Source organism: Poecilia reticulata, linkage group LG12 (assembly GCF_000633615.1).
Source record: "Poecilia reticulata strain Guanapo linkage group LG12, Guppy_female_1.0+MT, whole genome shotgun sequence".
NCBI classification, from domain to species: Eukaryota; Metazoa; Chordata; class Actinopteri; order Cyprinodontiformes; family Poeciliidae; genus Poecilia; species Poecilia reticulata.
Window position 1 is genome coordinate 10,175,758 of NC_024342.1, and position 23,353 is coordinate 10,199,110.

The 23,353-nt window shown below is 37.8% G+C and overlaps 1 protein-coding gene across 1 annotated transcript in view; it reads right to left on the reverse strand.

Moving 5' to 3' along the window:
• Nucleotides 1-23,353, reverse strand: part of sema3bl (sema domain, immunoglobulin domain (Ig), short basic domain, secreted, (semaphorin) 3bl) — a 64,955-nt gene that overhangs the window by 15,332 nt on the left and 26,270 nt on the right. Inside the window, exons 3-7 of the mRNA XM_017307989.1 lie at nt 20,544-20,603; nt 13,658-13,777; nt 3,514-3,604; nt 356-472; nt 28-170 (exon numbers count right to left, since the gene is read on the reverse strand). Of these exons, the coding sequence (XP_017163478.1) occupies nt 28-170; nt 356-472; nt 3,514-3,604; nt 13,658-13,777; nt 20,544-20,603 (531 nt within the window). The remainder of the gene's footprint in view (nt 1-27; nt 171-355; nt 473-3,513; nt 3,605-13,657; nt 13,778-20,543; nt 20,604-23,353) is intronic.

A 23,353-nucleotide genomic window follows, 5' to 3' on the forward strand; every position in this document is an offset into this window, starting at 1 on the left:
TAATAAGACGCGATTATGATGTCTCACCACACACACTCGTCCAACTCGTGTGTGGATGGCCTCCTCCTTGTCCCCTCCCTCCGACGCCTTCTCAGTGAAAAAGAAATACACTTTGTCATCGTCCCTGTCATCGTTATCCGGGATGAGGTGGGCGGCGATGAACCGAGGGTCTGGAAGGAGTAAACGGGAGGTTGAGCAAAGTCACAACCTCAAAGGAGAATCCTAATTTGACTTTCTACTGATGTCCATCACTACATTTAGCTGTTTTCAGTATCAGAGACGCATTTCCATCGTCTTGCTCCTAGATCAGACCATTTGTGCAAGCTTTCAAAATAAATAAGTGAAATTCTTTTACCATGAAGAAGCTTCTGGTCAGTCTCTGTTCTCATGGTGGTGCGACCTCCCATGCTCCTGAAGATCACAGAGTCTCTTCCAAGAAAATCTGCGGTCAGTCCGGTATATAACTCACCACCTGCAGGCAGGCAGAGTCAGAGGTGGAGAGAGAAAGAAAAACATTTAAACAGTCAATTTAATTTCTTTGTGTCTGAAAACCAAAACAATAATAGTTTTGATATGAATCAAGTCACGGATGACGGGAAGATTGTGCCCGGTGCAGTCGACCAGGACGTGTTGACTGCACTGACCGTCACAACACCTCCAGAGGGTTTTTGAGCCCTGACAAATAAACACGTCTGATGCAGGACATCAGTAACAAAAACAGCATCTCTCCTTCCAGTGAAAAGCCAAAAGTCAAGTAAACATGGGTGAGGTCCTTGGAAGTAAACGACAGAGGAAAAGAGATGGATAATGTGGGAAAACTTAGACTTGCATTTTTTTAAAGCATTCCTGGCCAATATAAAGTAGGCTATTGAGGTTACAGTCACTTAAAGAAACATGCAGTTGCAGACCTTTGCACATTAGTGTGACAATGCAGGTCAGAATAGTGGAAGAAATTATAAAGGCATCACCAAAATTTATGTGTTTTCCAATTACATATTTCAGTCATAAACCATCATCTTCTGCTGCGGTGAAATTAAGGCACACTGGATTCATGACAGAGGAACTTCACAGTACTGTTGTACTGTATTGTTTTATGGATTAATGTTGTCGTTTGTCTTACTCGGGTCCGTCATCGCTCTTCAGCAGTTCTCTTGTTCCTTGATTTCTGACATTGTGATTAATATAAGAAGGCTTAGCCACAAGCCTGAACACAATTGACTGAAAATATGAGAGCAATTATTTTGAGCAAGTCTGTGTACAACTCTCTCTGACCTGTGAACATAAACACATTAAATAATTATGCCATTAGCAAATCTTACTAAACTGTAAAAAAAAAAAAAAAAAGAGAAAAAAAACCCACATTTTAGATACTGAATTGTCATCACAGAGTTTTTCTCAAGAACTCCATGTGTTCTGAAATCTCAGCTGTTTCTAATTTTTTTTTTTCCGCGGATAATGTTGAAACTGAATCTGGCCCACAGATTGCTTTTGTACAACATGGTAAAAAAAACCCATTATTTTCTTTGGCAGTACTAATGCTATCAGAAACACACCCAGTCTTCTTAAAATCACTGAGACAAATACAATGTCTTCACATAGCTTTGTTCTGTGATGTTATCTCTTTAGCAAATATAGAAAGATAGACAAACTAATTAGTGCTGACCAAACCATTGTTTCTTTTGAGAAAGGATCAAGAAATGCATCAGCTAATAACTGATACAAATGAGTTTAACACAGTTTAGCTACGTTATCAGAGAAAGAAAAAAATTTGGAAGAATTATACTTTGAATGCAAGCCATTTAAGTTATTAGTGGAACTGATTGCAATTGTTGAAAATCATAAAGAAATCAATTTTCCAAGATAAAAAAATGGAACAAGAAATTAATTTTATTGAACACAACTTTGCTAGGAGGGCAAAAAAAAAAAAAAAAAAATCCACTGCGTCTGTTTTTGAGTAATCTGAACACATCGCCGTCTTCAGCCTGCATTTATAGTTCACATTATCAAATGTTCCTGGCTATATGAACCTCTCTAAATCTCCCACTATTTCTGCAGTGAGCTTGAAAATTTGTGTGCCCATGTGGCCACTGTATATGACAGCTGGGGTCCAAATATTTGGCTCTGGCTTTAACATTCTCCTGCCAAACACAAAGCAAAGCTGGATGATTTCTGATGCTGGAATCACCCAGCTGTGCAGATGTATGCAGACACACACATTACACACAGACACACACACACACACAATGCAGGCCTCCTCCCTAAAAAAATCCCAGGATCATCTGTCACTGGCATAAATCAGTGTTCCTTCACAAGGTGCAATAAATACTTAATGACATTTCAAGAGAAACACCCAGAATTGTTTATTTAAGAGGGGACATTTTCATAATGTGTGCGTTTCACCACATGTTAAAGCCAAGAAAGGTTTGCCTTTAATAAGGTTTTGTCTTGTTGATATGACAAAGCACCTGCAACACTAAATAGTTTTATTGTAGGTGTACAATATGGTTACAAGTACAGATATTTTACTTGTGCATTTATGTCCTTATATGGAACAAATCTTACAGGTAGCAGTTTAAAGATATGACAAATGCAGGATGTAATGGTGCAAATGACTTGTACTTGGAAGTTGCGTTTTCTGGTTTCCGACACAATATGATGCCTAATAAAGTCAAAACGTTGGCATTCCAGAGTCATCCTGAGTTCAGTATGCAATGCAGTGCAGCACATACAAAACCTATAGCACCATCCACTTTCCTTTAAATGTGAAACTATATAAATGGAGGTTTTAAGTCTAAATTGATTTAATTTGCAATAGTTCCTGCTGTTCATTAGCAAGAGAAGGAGGGAAGGCTTGCAAACAAACAGGCTGAAATAAGAGGATCTTTAGTTCAGTTGAGTGAAGATTTTGTCAGGTGACATCTCCAAACAGATGTCACCTGACACACCACTTAAACACTATTCAAGCAGCGTGTTCTATTTCATTTCCCTTTGGGATCAATAAAGTATTTTTGAGTTGAATTTGAATTTAGTGGTTGCTGCAGTGGAAAACGTATCAGTGTCACATGTCTAAATCCCGAAACCCTGTTTGATTTCCAACAGCTACATCATGGAAATTATGTGAAGGAGAACAGATCCAAACTAAAGTCCAGTTAGCTTGAGTAAAGAGAACAGGTGCAGATCATCAGGTCAGGTCCAGATTGCAAAAAGTTACGTCAAGTCAATATGCTGACCAATTATATCATCATCTGTCTGTTATTAAAGGCTGCCTTTTAGAAGACTGTAAGCTTAGTTCAGACTGTTTATGTGCTGAAATACGAACAAGAGTTATGTATTTATCATGGGCTGGACTGGACTCACAGTTACGGTTGCATCAGTTTGGATCTCAACAAACCAGAGTCAGACATTACACCCCATATGGTCGACTCTACACACACACCATTAACATTCCTCTATTAGTTCCACAAACAAAATATTAAAGTGATAAACACATATGGAAAGTGAACTGTGACATACCGCTGAAGGTGCTTGTAAACGGAAAGCTGGGGTCATGTGGAACCTTTCCTCGTCCGCTCTCCACATTCAGCGGGTTCGTGGTGAACACGTGCTGGGGAAGAAAAGGCACAGTTACAAGTGTGTAAATTAAGTCCAGCAGGTGGGCCCCGAGGAGGACTCTATCAAGCCGATATTTATCACAGCTCCAGAAACGCATGAGAAATATAGATTTGCTTCACATGAGTCAGATTACAGAGTTGAAATATTAACTGAATCGTATTTTCCTCACCAGCTCTTCCAAGTGGAAAATCTTTTTTTATTGACCGTCTACAAACAAGGTCAGCCTGTTGCACCACCTGAAACTGATTATCTTGTGAAGCAAAAGTTCAGCAGGTACAAAGCAGACAAAACATATTCTCTTTTTTTTTTAAAGACGTTACTGTAATTTTATTGCGGGGGAGGAGAGATTCTTCGTCTTTGTCTCAACGTTCAGTTTAGTCCAACTGGGACGGTTTGCAGTTTCACACAGTTTTTCACGTTTACTCGTCCTTTCATCGAACTCTCGCCTGTCTGAGAACGAAGGGGCCGTCTGAGATAAGAGGAAATTTAGGATTAGCGGAGCTGCCAGAGTTCAGACTAATTTCCCACTCAGTTCCCAGTGCAGATCAGTCCTGGGAGACCTGGCTGCAGAGGAGCCAGCTGGGTAATAAAAGAAAATACTGCAATCAAATGAAATCTGCTGTTAAATTTTTAACTTTAGTAACAGTAACAAATTTGTTGACAGTAAATGTATTCCTGCAGACCGAAAAGCAAACTCATCAGTTTCTGCTAAACTATGCTGGCAAGGTAACTAATTATTTTTTGTTTACAACAGAAAATATTCCATTGTCAATCATGTAGAGTAGTTTTCAACAAATATACAATGTACATTTTGAAATAAAATATCTAAAGACACATTTTAAATCTGGCCTTTCAAAATGCGCAAAAGGAAAATTAACCAGTAAGAGTAAATGAACTTCTTTAGGTGATATCCTACAATTGAGCAAATTGCCAAAAACATTTTTCTTTTAGAAATAATAAAAGCAGTCCACCAAAATCGGATCAAATTACCACAGAGTCGTACAAAAACAGACCTTAACAGCTGGTAGTTTAGCACTTGTTTCTCGTTACAACACGGTCCAAATAAGCATAAAGCTGATTACCTGTTCCGTAAAAGTAATTAAGAAACAATTCAGCACAGATCATAAAAAAGGTTAATTGAGTCCACTCTAATTAACTCATGTTCTTTACTTCACATACCAAATACATTAACCCTAATATTTGGGTTCTGGAACAACAGAGACTGGCAGAAAAGGCAGATCTCACTTAAATCCATTGGTTTTACAGTCAAAAAGCAAGTTTAAACCATAGACTATGCATTTTCACATGGATGTTGTGGTGTCCAAGCTTGAACAATCTGTTGATTTGTGTCAAGTTGAACAATTTGAAGGAATCCCGCCCTTATTATTTTCTGCCCATTTTGTGTGCGTCACAAGTTGTAGCATCAAAACATCCTCAGCACGATATCAGCACAATATTTGATATTATCAGCACAATATTTGACAGTTGTCTTAGTTGCCTCTTAAGTTTGAAGTTTATCTTGTCATTGTGGCCAATTAGCTCAATGTTTATATTGTCTGATCAGAAAAGGTGTCTTTTCCACGTGGGCAGCTATAAATGACAGTCATGCTTGAAAGTCTGTGGAAAGGCCGATCTTTCTCTCTTTCTTCCCATGGGAAATGTTTTTCAGTCACATTGTGACACTGGTGTTTCAGCACAAGAAGCTTGGCAGCAGCAACATTTTGATCATTCCTGGATTTTTTCCAAGGAACAAGTTTTATTTCCTTTTACAGTCAAGTCAGATGTTTGAAACTTGGCTCCCGCTGGGTTTTCGAACGAGGCACTGATCCCAAACAAACATTAAAACTAATTTAAAAAAGGCCAACATTACGGAATAGTGTAGATCTGAATTCTGTTGAACATTAATACACTTTTGCAAAAAGTAAAAACAGAAATTAATAAACAATACAATGATATTTTACCATAGAGACTTTTTTTTTTTACAGAAGTTAAAGAACTTTTAAGAGCTCTACCATTTCTGTCAAGAAAAGTGGCGAAATAACCAGTGGTACTAATGCCAGAAACTTGTTATTCATTGATTTGCATGGACATTAATCTATATAAGAAATAGGTGTATCTATAATTGAGACTTTATGTGTAATTTTGAAACTGGATGGATGGAAAGCCTGTGTTGAATTCAAACTTGTCTATTCAGCTCTTGGTTTTACTGTGTGTGTGATCTTTCAGTCCTGGAGAATAAAGGTTCAAATGAATCATTAACATAATATTCATGTTGATACTAAATTCTAAACTGATTGGTTTTAAAACATAATTGATCCATCAGTGCCTCTTTAAGCAATGCTTGGAAAATTTAGGCAGATGCTAGCAACAAAAGCTTAAGTTTATTAATAAAAACAGAACAAAACGCAAAGACCTGGGGAGTGTTGGCTGTTTTAAAAAAAATTAATTTATCCTTCTGGTTTTTCTGATTATAGCTCTACATGGTTAAAACATTGTATTCTGGTATTCCAAATAAATTCAGATGCAACATTTTGCAAAATTACTCCTTCCTGCTTCCCGATAGCCCCACCTCACAGCAGCTAACAGATGCAGAACCTCGACAGGGTTTTTAATTTCAGAGCCGTAACTCATGCTGCCCACTCCGGTGAATTATGTGGCACAAAGCTCAGCAAATCAGCGCACGATGAAAGGGGCAGACAGGGAAACCTCAATGAATGCATCCGCAACAGGACCAGGTGCAAAGTCCAGTGTGTTCTTGTCTGTCTGGCGTCACTTTCCCACTACACCTCATTAGGACCAACACTTAATCTTTATCCTGAACAGGATCTGTACTAGTCTTTGAGTGAAAATGAATCTGCTCACATCTTTTGTTCTGACTGCAGAAATGGAAAAAAAACTTAATAAAATGCTGAAGTGCTGAGGGGGGTAGACGGGGTCTTTTTGACTTAACTCACTGGTTGGTCAAAGTGACTTAATGAACTCAGTCCACATCCTCAGACTGTGTGACTTTTTAGGTCAAGAAAGGGTCGCTTTGGATTAAAGCCCTTTTGTTTCCACTCTTTCTTCCTCCACTTCAATGCCAGCAGGCCGTCTGTACCAGAAATGTCTCTGCGATCAAACGCGGCCTGTTTCCAGGAGAAAAGTAGGAATGGAAGGTGACAGGAGCAACTATAAAACTCTGACTTTGATACAAACCCATGTGACAAATTAAAGTGCCCTGGCCGTGAACTCTGATTCTCAGTCCATGTTCCTCTCATAAACAATAGAGTATTGTTACACGGTGGGCGAGTCCTTCGCTGAGCAGAGATCACAGGGGAGATGATGACATTGAAGTCAGCAGCTTAAAAAAAAAACGCCTGTCAGAATCGGCAAACAATACGCGCAAAACCCATTTAGTTTTAGACGTGCAGCAACACACACACACACGCACACACACACACATGCAGCACAGCAGTACGTGTTGAGGAACATGAACGAGTCAAAGTGGTCCGACACAGGAAAATTTCCTGGCAGTCTCAGGATGTTTAACTTTTTTTTAAAATTTGGAACATGTATAGCTTTTTAAGTGCTCGTCAAGAGGTTTGAACGACTTTTACAGGTAGTGAAGTGAATATGCAGAGCCCACCAGCACGCACAACGCTGAAACACAAGCTCACACTGATTAATCTCTTAACTTGCAGCGCCTTGCAGAAGCGTCCAGGTCCAGACCTAAATCCACATACGAATCTGAACTCCAAAAATACTAGTAAAACTGGATGATTTAAAGCCGTTTTGCAACAAAAGCAGGTTCTGCAAAAATATTAGCTCAGGAAGACTGAATGCAAATTATCACCACACTTTTTAGATTTTTATTGGAAGAACATTTGAAAACCATTAAATGTTTACTTTTCATTTCACAATTATGTATTACTTCTTTGGTCTTTCACATAAAATCCACACAAAATGAATTATTAATGAAAAAAAAAAATCAAGAAAAGGTTTGCATTTTGTCATCATAATCTTAGTCATTCTGGTTCTTTTTTGAGGATTCAAAGATTTTTATTATTATTATGGAAAAATATCTCGTTTTCCCATCTGGTTTTCTCCTTGTAAGCGTGTATGGGTGCATGTGTGTGTGTGTGTGTGTGTGTGTGTTGGCTGTGTTTTGCCCTTTTGTATGTTTTTACACTGCTCATTTGCTCATCCCAGATGAGCAAGAGTCAAGTTTTCTAAGCGTCGCTGCGTGTGAATGTCTGTGTCTGAATGTGTTTTCTCATCATGCTCCACGGGGATCGAGCAGCTCATTAGTGTGTCAGAGTCACTCGGGCCACACTCTGTCAAAACAAATACACACAAGTTCTGTGATACAGAGAAGGAAACATTCAGAGCTCTTTGTACTCAGTTCTGCCAAGCATAATACAACACAATACTGTAGAACCCCACAGTAAAACTGAGAAAAGTCACAGCAGACAGTAAATGGACTGAACTTAATATAGTGCTTTCCCACTCATAATCCAGATAGCTGCATTATTTTCATTTTAAGTAAAAATTCTGTTTTGCTAATTCCCTAATCTCTACCTTACACAATATCTTCTAGCCATCCAAATCTAACACTTTTTAGTTACGTTAACTCTCTGCTAAAATCAGATTCAGACGCCGCTCTCCACTCTGCTGATCTGTCGATTCATGTCTGTCCATTAAGGTCCACCAGGACTCTGTTCAGACATGTGCATGCAGCCCAGATGTTTGAGTGCTAAAAGAGAGAAAACTTCCCAGTAGAAGTTTGACTATCACAATCTGCTGGACTTTGAATTCAGCTCAGTGAATCGTGGTTTGTTTTTCAGTCATTTATGCCAATTCTGATTCTATATTCTGCTGATTTTCTCTCTTTCCAGGTTTACCCTGCCCATTCCCTCTCTGCTTTACTTCCCTAGTCCCCCACAGCAGTTTCTCATGTTCATTTACTCAACTTTGTGCCACTACGATACCCCTGGGTTAAGTTACTCCAGAGTCAGATCATCTTTTGTTCTTGCTTCATCGACTGGCCTATGAAGACTCAACCACTATAGACCTGAACCCAATATGGCCCATCTGAACAAGTCTCCATGTGCACAGAAAAGATGTGGCGTTCCACTTCTGCTCAATGTGTTTATGGACACTGTGACAAAAAAGGGCAAAAGGGTGTAGAAACAATGAGGTACAGAGAATAAGATGGCTATAAAAATATGAATTTGGAAAAATCTAAAAGTTTCGGTTAGGATAAAGATGCACCTCTTCTGAACTTTGATATTTTTTATCTTTAATAGATTTGATCCCTGAACCATTTCAAAAGCAAGACTTGAACAAACTTGAGATATTTTTTATAAGATGAAGTCTGACTAAAACACAAATTTACCAAGCGCATCATTCAAGAACAATGGGGGCAGCCACCAAGTCCATCAACACAGTGCCTAATGATTTCTTTTTTACTACGTCTAAAGAATAAATGTAGACAAACTCTTGGACTGACTCTTGTGGTGGCATTCACCTTTAGACAATGAACTCAATCAAACAAAGGTCAGCGCCAAAAATACTGAAGACCAAATCCAGAAGCAGCTGCAGCAAAATATTAAAGGGAGGACAACCCATCCAGTTTCCAGTTTAGGATCAGAGAAAAAAATAAGAGATTGTTGTGGTGCAGTAGAGTAGGCGCTGCATTGTGGGACTTTCCTCACTGTAGCCATCAAGGCTTCAATTTACATTAGTCTTTAACAATGTTAGAAACAACATTTAGAGATGTTGCTTGCATTTTCCCTTCAGAATTTGAGCTGAGAGAGAGTTTGTAACGAGGAAACACTGAGCTTCAATTTCAGGAATTCTGAGTATGCAAACATTTACAGTATATTTCCTAACTCTTGACAGCTATTGTTTGTTGCAAAAACGTAACTCTTCTTTGTTCTTCATTGTGGGGTTCAACACGCAGCTCATTTCTTTTTATTTGTGTTTCGACGTCCATGTCTTTCATCATGTTTGTGTATGTTTCTGTCGCCATCTCTGCGTATTTATGTGCTCAGTTTGGTGCCATTTGTTTCGTTTGACCGGCTGTTTGTGTATGTGCGTGTGGTCTTGTCCTCCTCATGTCGTCGCTGTACGACGCAGGTTTATTTGTACGTCTGTGACTCTCCTCAGGCAGTCGTGTCGCTCACCGTGGGGACTCTAGCCTATGTGCATCTATAAGTGTCAGGTTGTGGTTACGGTTCCCAGAGGAAAGCAGACTCATAGATGAATACCATATGATAAGAATTAATTAATACGCTGGTTTTACTAAAACCTTTTGTAAATAACGCCATTTTTTAAAAAAATTTAAGATTTTAATTCAGTCTCATTACACAACCGTTACAAAAAAAAAAAAAAAAAAAAAAACTTTCTATGGCTTTGAAATTACTGTTCTCTGTAGCCAGATATCAGTCTTGTCCATCATGAGGGTGTGTTTAGTGTTTAATGGACTAGAATGCTGTCAAACACACTCTTGTGTTTTTATCCCATAAAAATACTGTGGGAATTAGCCAATATGAAAACAACAAAGTCTCCAATACTAACAGATTTTGATTTGTGAAGAAAAGCCTTGTTCTTCACAGATTTTATAGATTTTTATGTGAAATTTTGTGGCATTAGACAACGTTGCAACAACACCAGTTGGCTGATGTGAGAGCATTAGAAAGTAAATGGGTACATCTGCCCCTAACAGAGATGAAACGCCTCCTAGGTTAAAGGTCATCCCACCCAGTGTCCAGTCGGAGTGCCTTGGAGACTCATTTCCTGGGAGAGGTCACACAAACAGGCAGCTGTGTGTTCGCCAGTAAATGACTGGTTCAATAAATGGACAGGCTACCTTTGGTGCTCTTCTGTCAAATGGCACGGTGCTTTTAACCCTTTACTTTGTACACCACTGATTTCAACTACAACTCTAATACATATTTCATGGAAGAAATTCTCAGATAATATTGCAGGTTAGGGATAGGAGGGGGAGCAGACTGATGAAGGGCTTTATGGAGTGGTGCAGGAAGAATAGATCTCAGCGCAAAATCACTAAGGAGCTGTTACTAAGCTTTCAGAGGGCAACGCACTCATTACATCTCATTTTAATAGATGGTAAGGATGCAGAAGTGCTCAGCAGATAAAGGTACCTGTGTGTACATTGGGACAAAATCTTGAACTGGTTAGCAAATACAGACTAGATACACAGAAAAGGGCAGAGCCACATGTGTTTTGAGAGCAGACTTGCCTTTTTTCATGCAAGCTCTAGGCTACTGTACATGTTTCATCAGACGATCATTCAAGTGGACTTTTGCATGCAGTGGTGAGGAAAGGGGGACACGCAGAGGCTGGACCGTCTCATCAGGAGAGCTGGCTCTGTGGTTGGTATGAGTCTGGAGTCTTTTGAGATGGTGGTGGAAAAGAGGAGTTGAAGATAGTTCAGGAAATTACCGCCCACCTCTTGAACACTTCTTTCTCCCAGTAGAGGAGTTCTCTCAGATTCCTGTCAGTGGGCTGTTCAACTAAGAGGTTCAGGAATGTATTTATGCCACTGGCCATTAGACTCTCTCACAACGCTCTGGAGGAACGGTGGGAAGTGGGAAAATTCACTTCTTGATTTTTTTTCTATCGTTTTTGATGAGTTTTTATATGGTTTTTGGCCATTTTATTATGTTTTTAATGCTTTTATTGGTAATTACACAAGTATGTGAGCAAAAGACTACCTCATAATTTCTTCTAGATAAAAAGAAGTACCAAAAACTGACAGAATCGACTACCTGAGAGGACAAGACTTGCTGTTGGAGTGGCTAAAGCACACACACGCACTCACACACGCACGCACACACACACACCAAAAGGGAAAGGGAACACACACATGGATGACTAACTGAATACTTAAGAAAAAAATAATGTTTCACCGCACTCAGTTTCCTTTATATATGCTAACAAATCAATGCATTTGTTCGCTAATGGTTGGCATTCTGCCGCTGCACTCGTTTCCCTTGCACAGCTCTACCAATGTCAGCCAGCCCTTGTCTGAATCCAGATTTTGACCCCCTCCTGCTGGGTTGTAGCAGGAGTGAAAACCATGAAAAACTGCCTTGAAACAACAAAATAATGCAGGATCGCTTTAATGGCTTCATTCATAGGTTCTTGTCCTTTATATGGCTTTGACTGTGAGCCGAGTGGATACGAGGAGGGACAGCCGGCGCAGTTAAAAAGATGTATAGAGAGGGTTGTGCTGTGGCCGAGTCGCCCTTAAACAAAACTCATGCCAGAGAGCTGCCTGTTGAGACCCCAGTGATTTGTACCCAGACCCCCAGCCTGTCTCAGTTTATTTTCTTTTTTCCTTTTGGAAACTGGAAGCAAAACACACTTCTTTCAAGAACGTTTCCCTAACAGAAGCACTTCAGTGCCACCCAGTAATTCTTCAGACTGTCCAAATATCTCACTTGGAAATCCTTCGCGTTTCATTATATTTCTATTCCATTATTTGATCCAACACACAATGCAACTTTGTACTTGACTCTGCTATGCTAACCTAGAGTTTCCAAGAGTAAGACATCATCTCATATGCACCAGCTGCTGTCATTAAGATGGATAATGTTCAGTTGAAATATTTCCCAGTCAAAGAAAAAGACTAAAATTTTGCATTCAGGTTTCATTAATTCTTCCTCAGCTTTGCATACATTTATAAGCGTCTTTTGTACCGTCAACAAAAGAGGCCTATGATTCTGAAGCCTCTGTTGTTATGAGACACTCTGAAACTGAAATGATATTAAACCCCAAGCTTAGGGTTTAACCTACATGTACGTTTACCTATATGCATGTAAAATTTGTTGTACTCTCTTACTCACCACCACATACAACAGCAGATAGTTTTGCATCCAAAGAGCACATAAAACATCACAACTCTCTTTAGTCACCAGCAACCAGCGCACTAGCACAATGCGCATCGCAGCTGTGGCGCCAGGAGCGCAACAATAATTTTGTTGATGTTGTAACTTTGGGCTACATGGAGCAACCGATCTAGCCTCAAATTCTCTGATCAACATTTCCTGCTGTGTCATGCTTATTCTCCCTTTCCCACTTCCAAGTGTCCCCAGGTTGCACCACCAAAACCATTCTATAAATGCTTTATGCATAGCAAAAAAAACACAAAACAAAACAAAAACCTGTCACATCCTTTTTAGTATTACAGGAAACCCATTGTATGCTTCATGAGCCAGGAAGACCTCGTCTGTTCCTGCAAAGGTCCTCCATATTTTGTCCACTTTTGAATTATGGGATGTGGTTTTGGTACAATTTAGTTTTAATGAAATATTTCTACATGTCTATAAAATTACCCGCTGTTGCAATGTACTCTCTCCATCATATAAAAATATGGCGCCATGAAAAGAAAAACTTTTTCTACCTCTAATGTGACACATCTCCCATTCAACTGTAGTGAGAAAAAAATAAAGCTACAAGTATTTTATATAAATGCTTTTGTTGATGCATCTTTGAGTTAAGAATATTTGCTCTTTTTGCCAAAGTTAATTAAGTCTATCAGATTCTGAGGTGATCTCTACTCTACACTTCTCTCCAGATTACAACACAGATTTTCCTTCAAAATATGTCAGAAAGAAAAAAAAAAGTAAATCTATAATTTTCATTCTTAGCTGTCCACTCTTGTAGTACCTTGTAGGTATTGTTCCTCAAAGAACCTGCACTGTGAAAAGTGTGCAAATAATAAAAAAGTAAGTAAATATTTGACATTTTAGTGCAGAAATGTTTTAAAAGCTCCATAGTTCGTCCCAAAAGTCTATAATTACCATCTTAGTGGAAATGTTGGTGTTTTTATCTTCTCTATTGAAATTAACATTCAAAGTTCATTCAGATAATGTGCTGTAGTGCAGCTCAGCATACATTCAGCTAAACATTTTTTGTTTAGGTCATATGCTTCCTCAAAAGCCCTGTTATTTGTTGCTCCATGTGTGTGCAAAGTTGTTTGCTTATATCCATCCAGACAAAGAACAGATGCACAACGTTCCTTCACTCCTCCACTTACCTCTCCTCTGTGGCCCACATAGATAAAGGCACACATGGGCTGGAATGCTCCGGTACCACAGGCCAATAGGTGAGTGCGATTGTATGGCTGCAGGAGGCGAACAAAGTTGGCACACTCCGTCTGCAAAACAAATCCACACAGACTAATTAAAGCTCTTTTTTTTTTTTTTTTACATCTCTGACATGCGCATGTCATTAAAGCGTCTGAGTGCAGAAAGCCCTTAAGTGCACGCAACATATAAAAAAAGGAGGCTAAATGTTTATGGTATATCAACAGGAAACTTCTGCCCAAAAACATGATGAAAGAGCGCTTTGTTGTGCACACAAACATCTGGGCGAATAAAGGGAGAACCAAACCATAAATCAAATCATAGTGACTGTTGTCAAAATGCAGATAAGCTGATTTCCATGGCCTAAATGATTTTTTTTTTTTAATGAGGCTTATTGATCACATATGTTTTCAGAGAAGGCCAAGAAGAATGTCATCTGATAAAATCTAAAAGTTTTCCAACTACTCATATTTTGGATTGAATTTTGGACGGCAGCCATGACTGGCAGAAAAAGCTATGAAAATATCAAAAGGACGTCAAAAACAGAATGGATGCCTGTATGCAAGCCTAAATATCTCCATACTTTTCTCATAAAATATGACTTATAAAAACAATCAGTCCAGCCTGCACAATATTTTAGTTTCCTGTAAAGGTTTTTGGAAAAGCAAAAACGTCACATTAAGCATAGAAAATGACAGAAGGCTAAATCACGAAAGATTCAAAAGTTAATATTTTACTGAAACAGCTAGAAAAAGGTGATGGACAAAGGCTCAGATAAAAATAAATAAATAAATAAAATCAGTGACATAAACCAAAAGGCTTTATGTCTAAGGATATAAGCATCATGATATTTCTACAAGGATTCAGATGAATATGGAGGAGCTACAAAAACAGCAGCTGACCAAAGATTGTTTTCTAGCGAGAAGAAATTGAATTGTCAGTTGTCATTTCTTGAAGATTAATTAAGCTCAAGTATGCGCTTCATGCATGCAGTCCAAAATATTCATGATCAAAATAAGTTTAAACAATAAACACATTTTAGTTTACACACAGTTTATTCCATTTTTTATGTAATTATGTATAAAAGTACTATTACATTTAGTTTTTTTTTTTTTTTTTACTTTTCCTTTGGATAAAAGGTGATCCATTTTGACTGTGGCTTTCAACAAATTTTAAATATTTTGGTGATAAAATATTTGTTGCTACCAGCAAAACAGACAGGAGAGACTGAGTAAAACAATCGAGGTAAATATGCATTCATAAAAATGTATATATGCCAAGAGAAAAGTATTATTGGCAAATTTCAAGGACTATACTCAAGAATATTTGTGCTTTTCCGTATTTTCTTTTTTATTTATGTGCTTATAAAGTTGCTGTTAAGCTCTTTTTTCCTTCAGTGCTTTAGCAACAATGTCTGCATGACGTAATTCGTGTTGCTTTGATTTGAGAAACAACTTTCATCAAACAAGTGACACACAGACTTCAGACATCACAGGACAAAATCCGCATAATTTGCTCGTATCTGAATACATATCACATAGAAGCCTCTCATTTCAGTGACTTCTCTGAAAGGTGAACCACTAACGTCAAAATACAGATTGGCCAATCACAGACAACCTCAATATGTGCAGACAAAAAAATGCAAAGGAGACATTTGAGATTCTACCTTTGACTTGTTGATTTGGAAATCTTCAGGAACATTTCTCTAGCACATGTGGACATTGCTGCGTACGGTTAGTAATGCAACCACAAATTTAAAAATGCACAATAAGCAGTTCATCTTAGGTTGAGTGTTTGTCAGAAAAGCTTTGGCACTGGTAGTGTGCCAACCAAAAAAGAAAACATTGGATTTCTCTTTGTCTGTATTTTGCAACAGGATGCACAAAATCCCACTGAGCTGAGTGGACCCAACATGCGTAAATCTGCCTCACGTTCAGCAAGAAAGTTGTCTTAGAAATCTTAGGTGCCTTGGAGACCAAAAAGTGGAATGAAATGTTGAAAAGCTGAAATATGTCTCCAGCCTTCCACTCAGGGATTTTGGGTGTTACGATTCTGTGTGGTCTTTCAGAGAAGAAGTGGCAGCAGAGGAAGGGTGGTTCAGCAAAAAATGAAGCGGTTTGATTTCTAACACACTCAGCTCTCAGCTCTTCTGGCCAGAATTGAAAATTACAGCATAAATATCTGGAGAAGACAAAGGCCAGCAATGTTCCTTGTATTTAACTCTGATTATTAGGAAAGATTTGGGTGACCACAAATATTCCTGCACAGAAATACATGCTACATTTTTTTAATGTTGCCCACAAAAACCACATTGGCATGTATAATAGTTCTGACATGAACAATTTTGTATCCAAAACATAGTTTTATTCCTTTTTTGCCATTTCAATCATTAATATAAATAAATATGAGTAATATCATATTGTCAAGTAGGTTTCCCTGGGGCTTTGCAATTTACAGCATGAAACAAGAAGAAAATGTGTTTCCATCAATCACTCAAAAGTTCAGTTACATGTGAACACAGTAAAAGTTCATCCCCTGATGTAAAACCAGTAAAACAATTCCTGTACTTTTTTTTACTGTAATCTCATCTTGCTCTGGTAGGAGTGTAGATCCGTATGAGTTCACAGTGCTGTGTGGAAATCTAGATAAAAAACTGCAGTGAAGCAATAGTGAGCTTAATTGTTTTGGATAGCACAGAGCAGGCAAAGAGTCAGCGTGTAGTGAAGTTACATGGCAACCTCATTGCTGACGAAACCCAACTGTCTGGCCACATTCAGTCATTTTGTGGAAGTTTGACTAACTAATCCAGTGATCTTACAAACAGTGTTACAGAACTGAAGAAAAAAAAAACTAGACCCAGATTCAGTTTGCATACATGACAGCACATTGACAACCAGGGTGCATGTCTTTAAAGACTTTGTGGTAACTCTGAAAAACATCAGAGGTTGCTCCATGCTGGACTCCAGCTCAATAGACACTATGTTAATGTTTTTTTTTACAAACCTCCAAAGAAAGAACAGAGTGCTTTAGAAAATATACCAAAAGCAGCCACTGAAACTGTATAGCTGGTTAACTGGGCTGTAATTTAATAATACAACATCTGAAATGTGCATCTTTGGTCACATTTCATCCCATCATTTACCAAAGTTTAGAACATTTCAGCATATTAATGTAAAACCGTTATATATGAAGCAATATTTTAATCAATTAGTTTAATTCAATTTACTTGTATAATACCAACAACCCCCACAAAAGTAATTTGAAGGCAAATGAGTTTAAGTTCAACACTTAGAGTCCAATCATATAGTTAGATTCAGATCCAATTAAAAACTGTCCAGTTCAGTTCTAGTTGTAAAACAATATAGACTAATTCAGTTGACCAATTAATGCTTATTAATAAGAGGTTTTCTATCTACAGAAGCAAAGCCGATTGCATCGAGCAAATCTCTCATTCTGAGCAAACTTGTTTTTTTTATTATTATTGGCAAACAGTTTTGCAAGCAACAATGCTGTGCTCGTTATCAAAATGTCAATACAACAGGAAGAATGCGGAAATTTTTTAATCACCGCTGCGAGGTAAAAATGTTCCTTTTTTGTCATTAATGAAATCCATCGACAGGTTCTGGCTGCCTGACAAACATGTATGAATAGTAAACAAGTCACTGAGAAGCAATTTTGGACATACAGAGTGGTTTGGAGTGTAAACAACATGGAATAGAAAATGAGACTGATTCTGTAATGCTAACAAGAAACATAAAAACAAATACAGAAATGTTATGCATGTGTGAGTAAGACCTGGACAGCAGCACAGCTGGATGAACTAGACCATCCAGTTGTTTGGTTTCTACAGCTGGAAATGCATCTGAAATGATGCATTTCCAGAGAGGACTGGAAAGTCATTCAACATGGAATGAGATCATTTTTCCCCAACACTCATAACTACTCCTATTATGTTACCAAACAAATGGTAATTTTAGTAAACTCAATTGAGAAAACCTCAATTGAGCAGCCTAAAGAGTTTTATTTACCATTTGCAATGATTTATACAATCTTGTTTTCTAATAACTCTAAAGAGAGAAACAATGTGAAAAGCTCCTGCAAAGACCACAGACCAGTTTTTTCAGCATTAGTTTGTAAACAGATTTTTAGAATTTGTGCGACTGATATTCAACACTTTATTTGAACAAATCTAAATGTACTATATAAAACTACCTTAAGTCTGGTGGTAAGAATTTGACTCGTACAACAGTAAGGACCTCACACAGCATGTATTTGGAACAAGGGTAGCCACTGGACTTCGCTCAATGACCAGGATAACTAATGTTAGCAACACAAATCAAGAATTATGAATTTTTCTGCCTTTTTGGATCTGAAGAAATATTGCACCGACTTGACCAGCTGTGTACAACTGATTCATTGAGATACAAACATAAACAGTTTATTACCACAGCCGTCACCAGATCTCAACATTCAGATGTCTGGACTGTGGGAAGAAGCTGGAGTAGCTGGATAGAGAACACATGCATGCATGTAGAAAACATGCAAAATCCATGCAGAACGCAACGTTCTTGTTAATAGGCATTTACCCAAAAGACATTTTTCTACCACACTTCATCCACAGAGGGAACACAATGTAGCAGCTCCTCTGTGATGAAGCTTTACCATAGGGTTGGATTACAGACAACAATAGTGGTTTCACTAAAAGAATTAATTATATATAAACAATAACATACTTTCTCTTATTTTTTTTAAAATTAAATGTCATGGCTTATAAACATTGCAATATTAAATTTTGGGTAGGTACTACAAGAAACTAACAAGAAACATAAAAAGGTACTACACTGCATTACATGTCTAATTTTCTCCGCTAGGGAAAAGAATATGTGCCCAACTCATTTGTAGTCAGCTTCCAAGAGCAACATGCAAATCAATGAAATGGAAAGAAATGGAGCAGCGAGAACAAGGCAGAACAAGTTTAGCTGAAGTCACTAAATGCCTTCACTCTGCCTGGTATTTATTTGTCTCAGCAGTGATTAATGATTGTGGCAGCTGTGAGGTTTTAACATGGATGCCAATGCCACGCCCCTGCTTTTTCAGACTTTTTTTATGTACATAAATGCATGTACATGTTTAACATTTTTTAAATATATGTATAAACTTACTATTAGCACTCAAACCAAACGTTTTGTATACTCTTAGTGCCATGCAAGACTCCAGATATCTCTTTTACATTGCAAAACACAAACGTAAAGCAGAACAAGGTGAAAACCTTTCACCTTTCAACCTTCCTTCTGTCTGTGTTAGACGTGCACAGCCAACAGACGGGCCATAACACATGTAGACCGGCGTGAATCTGTCAGTGTTTGGTGTCTGAAACCCTTTCACTCAGTTTAAAACCAAACAACTGACAAAAAACAGCATTTGTGAAGGAATGCAGAAAGACATCGACATGCACAGCCTTTTGACTCCTCTGATAAAGTGTTGCACCTCCTCTGCACACATACGCATCTTCCCCTGCATGACTGCTGTGAACAGCATATGAAAAACGCACAATAAAACTGCTATAAGACACCCTAGACACCTGCCACTTCAAACAAAGCTTATAACTTATATGTGAAAGCACAGAGGACACACAAACTCTAACTCGTTCCAGATGCGATGCCCGTCACACTTCTTGTTTAAGAAATTTCATTATTTTTATAACTCATTCAGTATGCATTCACTGTGCGACAAAAAAAATAAAAAAATTGTAGGAATTTTTTGTTTCCAAAACAATTCTTAAACTTACTTAGGATTTTATTTGCACCAACATGTTTTTGCAGCTCCTCAAGTTAAAGGAGTTAAGATTTTTTTTACATTTTATCGCGTTCCTTATTACATTCACTTGCTTTATTTAGTGTTTATGACATAACAAGCACAGAGTTTTACTCTACAGAGGAGCAACACTGGCTAGATATTGCAACACTTTGATGGCTTTCATAAAAGTCTGCCTAGGAGTTATCGAATTCAATAGATAATTATGCCAGAGGTCACCAACGCTTGGTTCAGGTTCTAGATCTGAACCTAGTTTTGAAACGTTTAGTTTGAGATTTGTGAAATATTCACTCTGTCAACTGAAAAAAAAACTTTTCTAAATATTGTTGCTGAAATCTTGTCTTGTTCTTGTGAGCTTCATCTACCATTACATCCTACTTGAAATACTGCATATCATGCTGTCATGTGAAGGTCCAAGTACGCAACAGTAATTTAGTCACAAATCTGTGAAATGTGAAAAAAAAGAGCAATACTGTTAACAAAAAATGTTAAAAATCTTAGGAGAATCTGGGAAATTGGTAAATTTTTACAATTTCTGAACCATTCCAATAAAGTATGCATGTTGAAAATCAAAATAAAGAAAGTAGAGGTGGTTTAAATCTTTTACACATTGCTGCAGTACATTTGTAAGATGTCTCATTGGGAGACACTGGAGAAATGACCTTACAATAAAAAACAGGCCTCAGCTGTTTAGCCCCAAGTTTGTTTTCTCTAATTGTTCCTTTAGGGACAGTTTAGAGGCCAGAAAGCTGTAGTTTTAGACAAACTATGGTCCATTGGAAATAAAACACTTATTTATAATCTGGGTGGAGTGAAAACCTTGACAAAAAACAGTGAATGCTGATTTTTGGACTATTGAAGACTCATTATGTACTTTGTGTTGTTTTTTTCACATTAAACCTAATAAAATCCATTGACCATGTGGTAGTGACATGAAAAGATGTGGAAAAGCTCCAGGTGTTTCAATACTTTTAATACAAGCTGCAATTTTTAAAAGAGGTAGAAAAGAGAAGCAGTGCTCACCTGTTCCTTCCCTGTCTGAATGCAATCTTCTCTGTTTCCAGGTAACGGAGGCCAATAGATCTGTGGAAGAAGACAAACCAAAGGGGCATTTAGAACACAAGTAAAAGAAAAATAGAATTGGATAGATAATAGCCTCATAACAGTGAAATTATACAAACAGCCATTTTATTTGGCAATGTAGCAAAATGTGATTGGGGAAGCAATTACTAATTGATGGTAAAGCAAACAATTACCCTCAATTGACATCTTCACCGCAACTTTCTGATAAACAAAAACAAACATGTACTCGGCTTTAGTATCATTAAATCAGATGAATTGAAAGCAATTTACTAAGTAGATCACATACATAAGATTTTTAATGAGCAAAGGGGGAACTTCACAGCAGACAAGCCAACGCTTTATAGGACGTACTGAGGTAATATTTGAAAATGGTACATAAAATTTGCAGGCTTGAAACTGATGTAATTTCAGACGAAGCAATAAAGTTTTTTATGGGTCTTATTAAATTCTGTTCGGTTTTCGCACCCATCTTTAGTAATACGGGGTTCTTTTTAAACAAACATTAAACCTGTATTATGATCTCATGTCCAGGATTTATTTTTCTATTGACAAGTGCTGTTGCTCCCTGGTTTGTAGAGATTATTAAATGATTTCTTTGTTCAAGACTATTGGTAATGTTGAGAAATTGTGCAACAAGAATCAAAACTATTCTCAAAATATACTAAATATGACAAGTATGTTTTTAAAAAAATGCAGATATAAAGTAGGATTTTCTATTCTTTTTCTCCTCTAGATTCCCACTGTAACGGTCCAAGAGGCGTGAATGAGAAAATCTGTTGGATTCTCGGTGACGTGTGTGAAATGAAAACTGTACCCAAGACACTGAGGCTTTTCTTTCCACTGCTGTCTGCAAATGTTGTATTAATACTTGCTGTTTCTGTAAAGAAAGGTCCAGGCCTGCCTCTGTCGGGGTTCAGTGACGTGGGTAAAACTGTTGTTTTGTACCGACTTCTAAAGACAATAAGCATTTGTCTGGTCCAGGAGGAAACTGCCTTTGTTTTGGCTAGTCGAGATAAAAGCAACCAGTGGGGGGAAAAAACAAATGATCCAGACTTGCATTAGGTTGGCTCACTGACTCCAGAATATGCATGGAGAACATGTGCATGTGTTTAGGGCTCCTGCCGCAACTATAGGGACAGAGTGAGAATGAATCAGAAGCAGTAAAGTGCCTTGTTGGCCTCAAAGCTGAACCACATTCTCTTCTTGTACCAATTACACATGGAGTTCATGTCAGCAGTAAAACTGTAAGGCACACTGTATATCCTCTGACATAAACTTCAATATCACCAAAATCCTCCCAGTGGACTTGGTGTAAATCTGAAAAACTAAAAGCATCCACCCAAAATTGTATAAATCATTTATACTTTATGTTTCATTTGTATTAGTAATGTGAAAACTGAAAAGCAAGAGGAACCTTACTGACCCAGCCTGGTAAGAATCAATAGCCCAGTCCAGAGGACCTGGACTATTGAGAAACGATTGCTTCCTGGAGGTGTGGGCTGTGCTGAAATTTAAAATTTTACCCATTCAGTGTGTTACATGCCAGTTCAATGTTAAGACGCTTACCACAAATTGCCTGCAATCTAAACAATTGTCCTCCACTGCAGAGAGAAGGGCTGACCAGAACAATGTTAATGTTAATTCAATAGTTGGAAGAAGGGACGGGCTGAACGGCTTCCTTCACTTCCTCTGCTGCCATTGTTAAAACTACAGGCAGACTAAAAATCAATGCTGTTCACACTTTTCTTTCTGTTCACTGATTGGTCTGGTTGAAAACCGTCCGGAGACAATCCGAGTTAAGGAGAGCGAGCCCAGATTGTGATGAAAGAGAGAACTTTTTTCAAGTGGAGTTGCACAGGAAGGCAATATTTACCATATCCGCTTAACAAAATGGTGTCATTAAAAACACGTCTCTGGTAGTCAGTCTCAACTATCAATAATTTAGAAATCTTCGTCTAAAAAGTTCATTTTATACAAAACTAAACCAAGAAAATAAACATGGTTTTCCAAATGATTTCCAGACTTGTTTCAATAATTTCATGACGATGCTTAGCAGTCCTCAGCTGCAGTGATATTGGAGATATGTAAAACTGTAAAAATTATTCTGTGGTGAGAAATGTAGACAAAAAGATTTCGACTGAGCTGAGGTTAGGCTTATGTAATTTAATAATTATAAATTTAACCAGAAGGTTTTATTTAAACCCATATAGCTTTATGTAGCAGAGGAAGAAATTGTTACTTCTGGTCTCAAAATACATTGTTAAAGATCAAGGCTTAATTAAACTGAACAAGACTGACAAACCTAAAAGCATGCAAGACACACATCATTATCAAGACAAGATTACATTTGATATTGTCATAAAGTTTAATCTTTAACTAGAGTAAACTTTAATCTTAAACTTAAAACTGACATAATTTAGGGTTTTTAATAAAACACTTAGATTAGACTACAGTGATGGCCTCTTTACAGGCAGCTGCAGTTCTTCCAAAATACTGCTGACGTAGTCAACACCAGGAAAATGGCTCACACCAAAAAAAACTTGGTTCCTCTAATTTTCTGTAAATCAGTCTGAATTATAATATTTGACCGGTGCATCATATTTCCATGCTTTACTTTATCATACATCTCTTTGAATGAGAAAAATATTTGGCAAATGTCAACTTTCACTCAAACTCTGTATAGAAACTGGGAGATCTTGATTATGCTGTAATCCAACATGACAAAGTTAACATGACCGTGGTCAGACAGC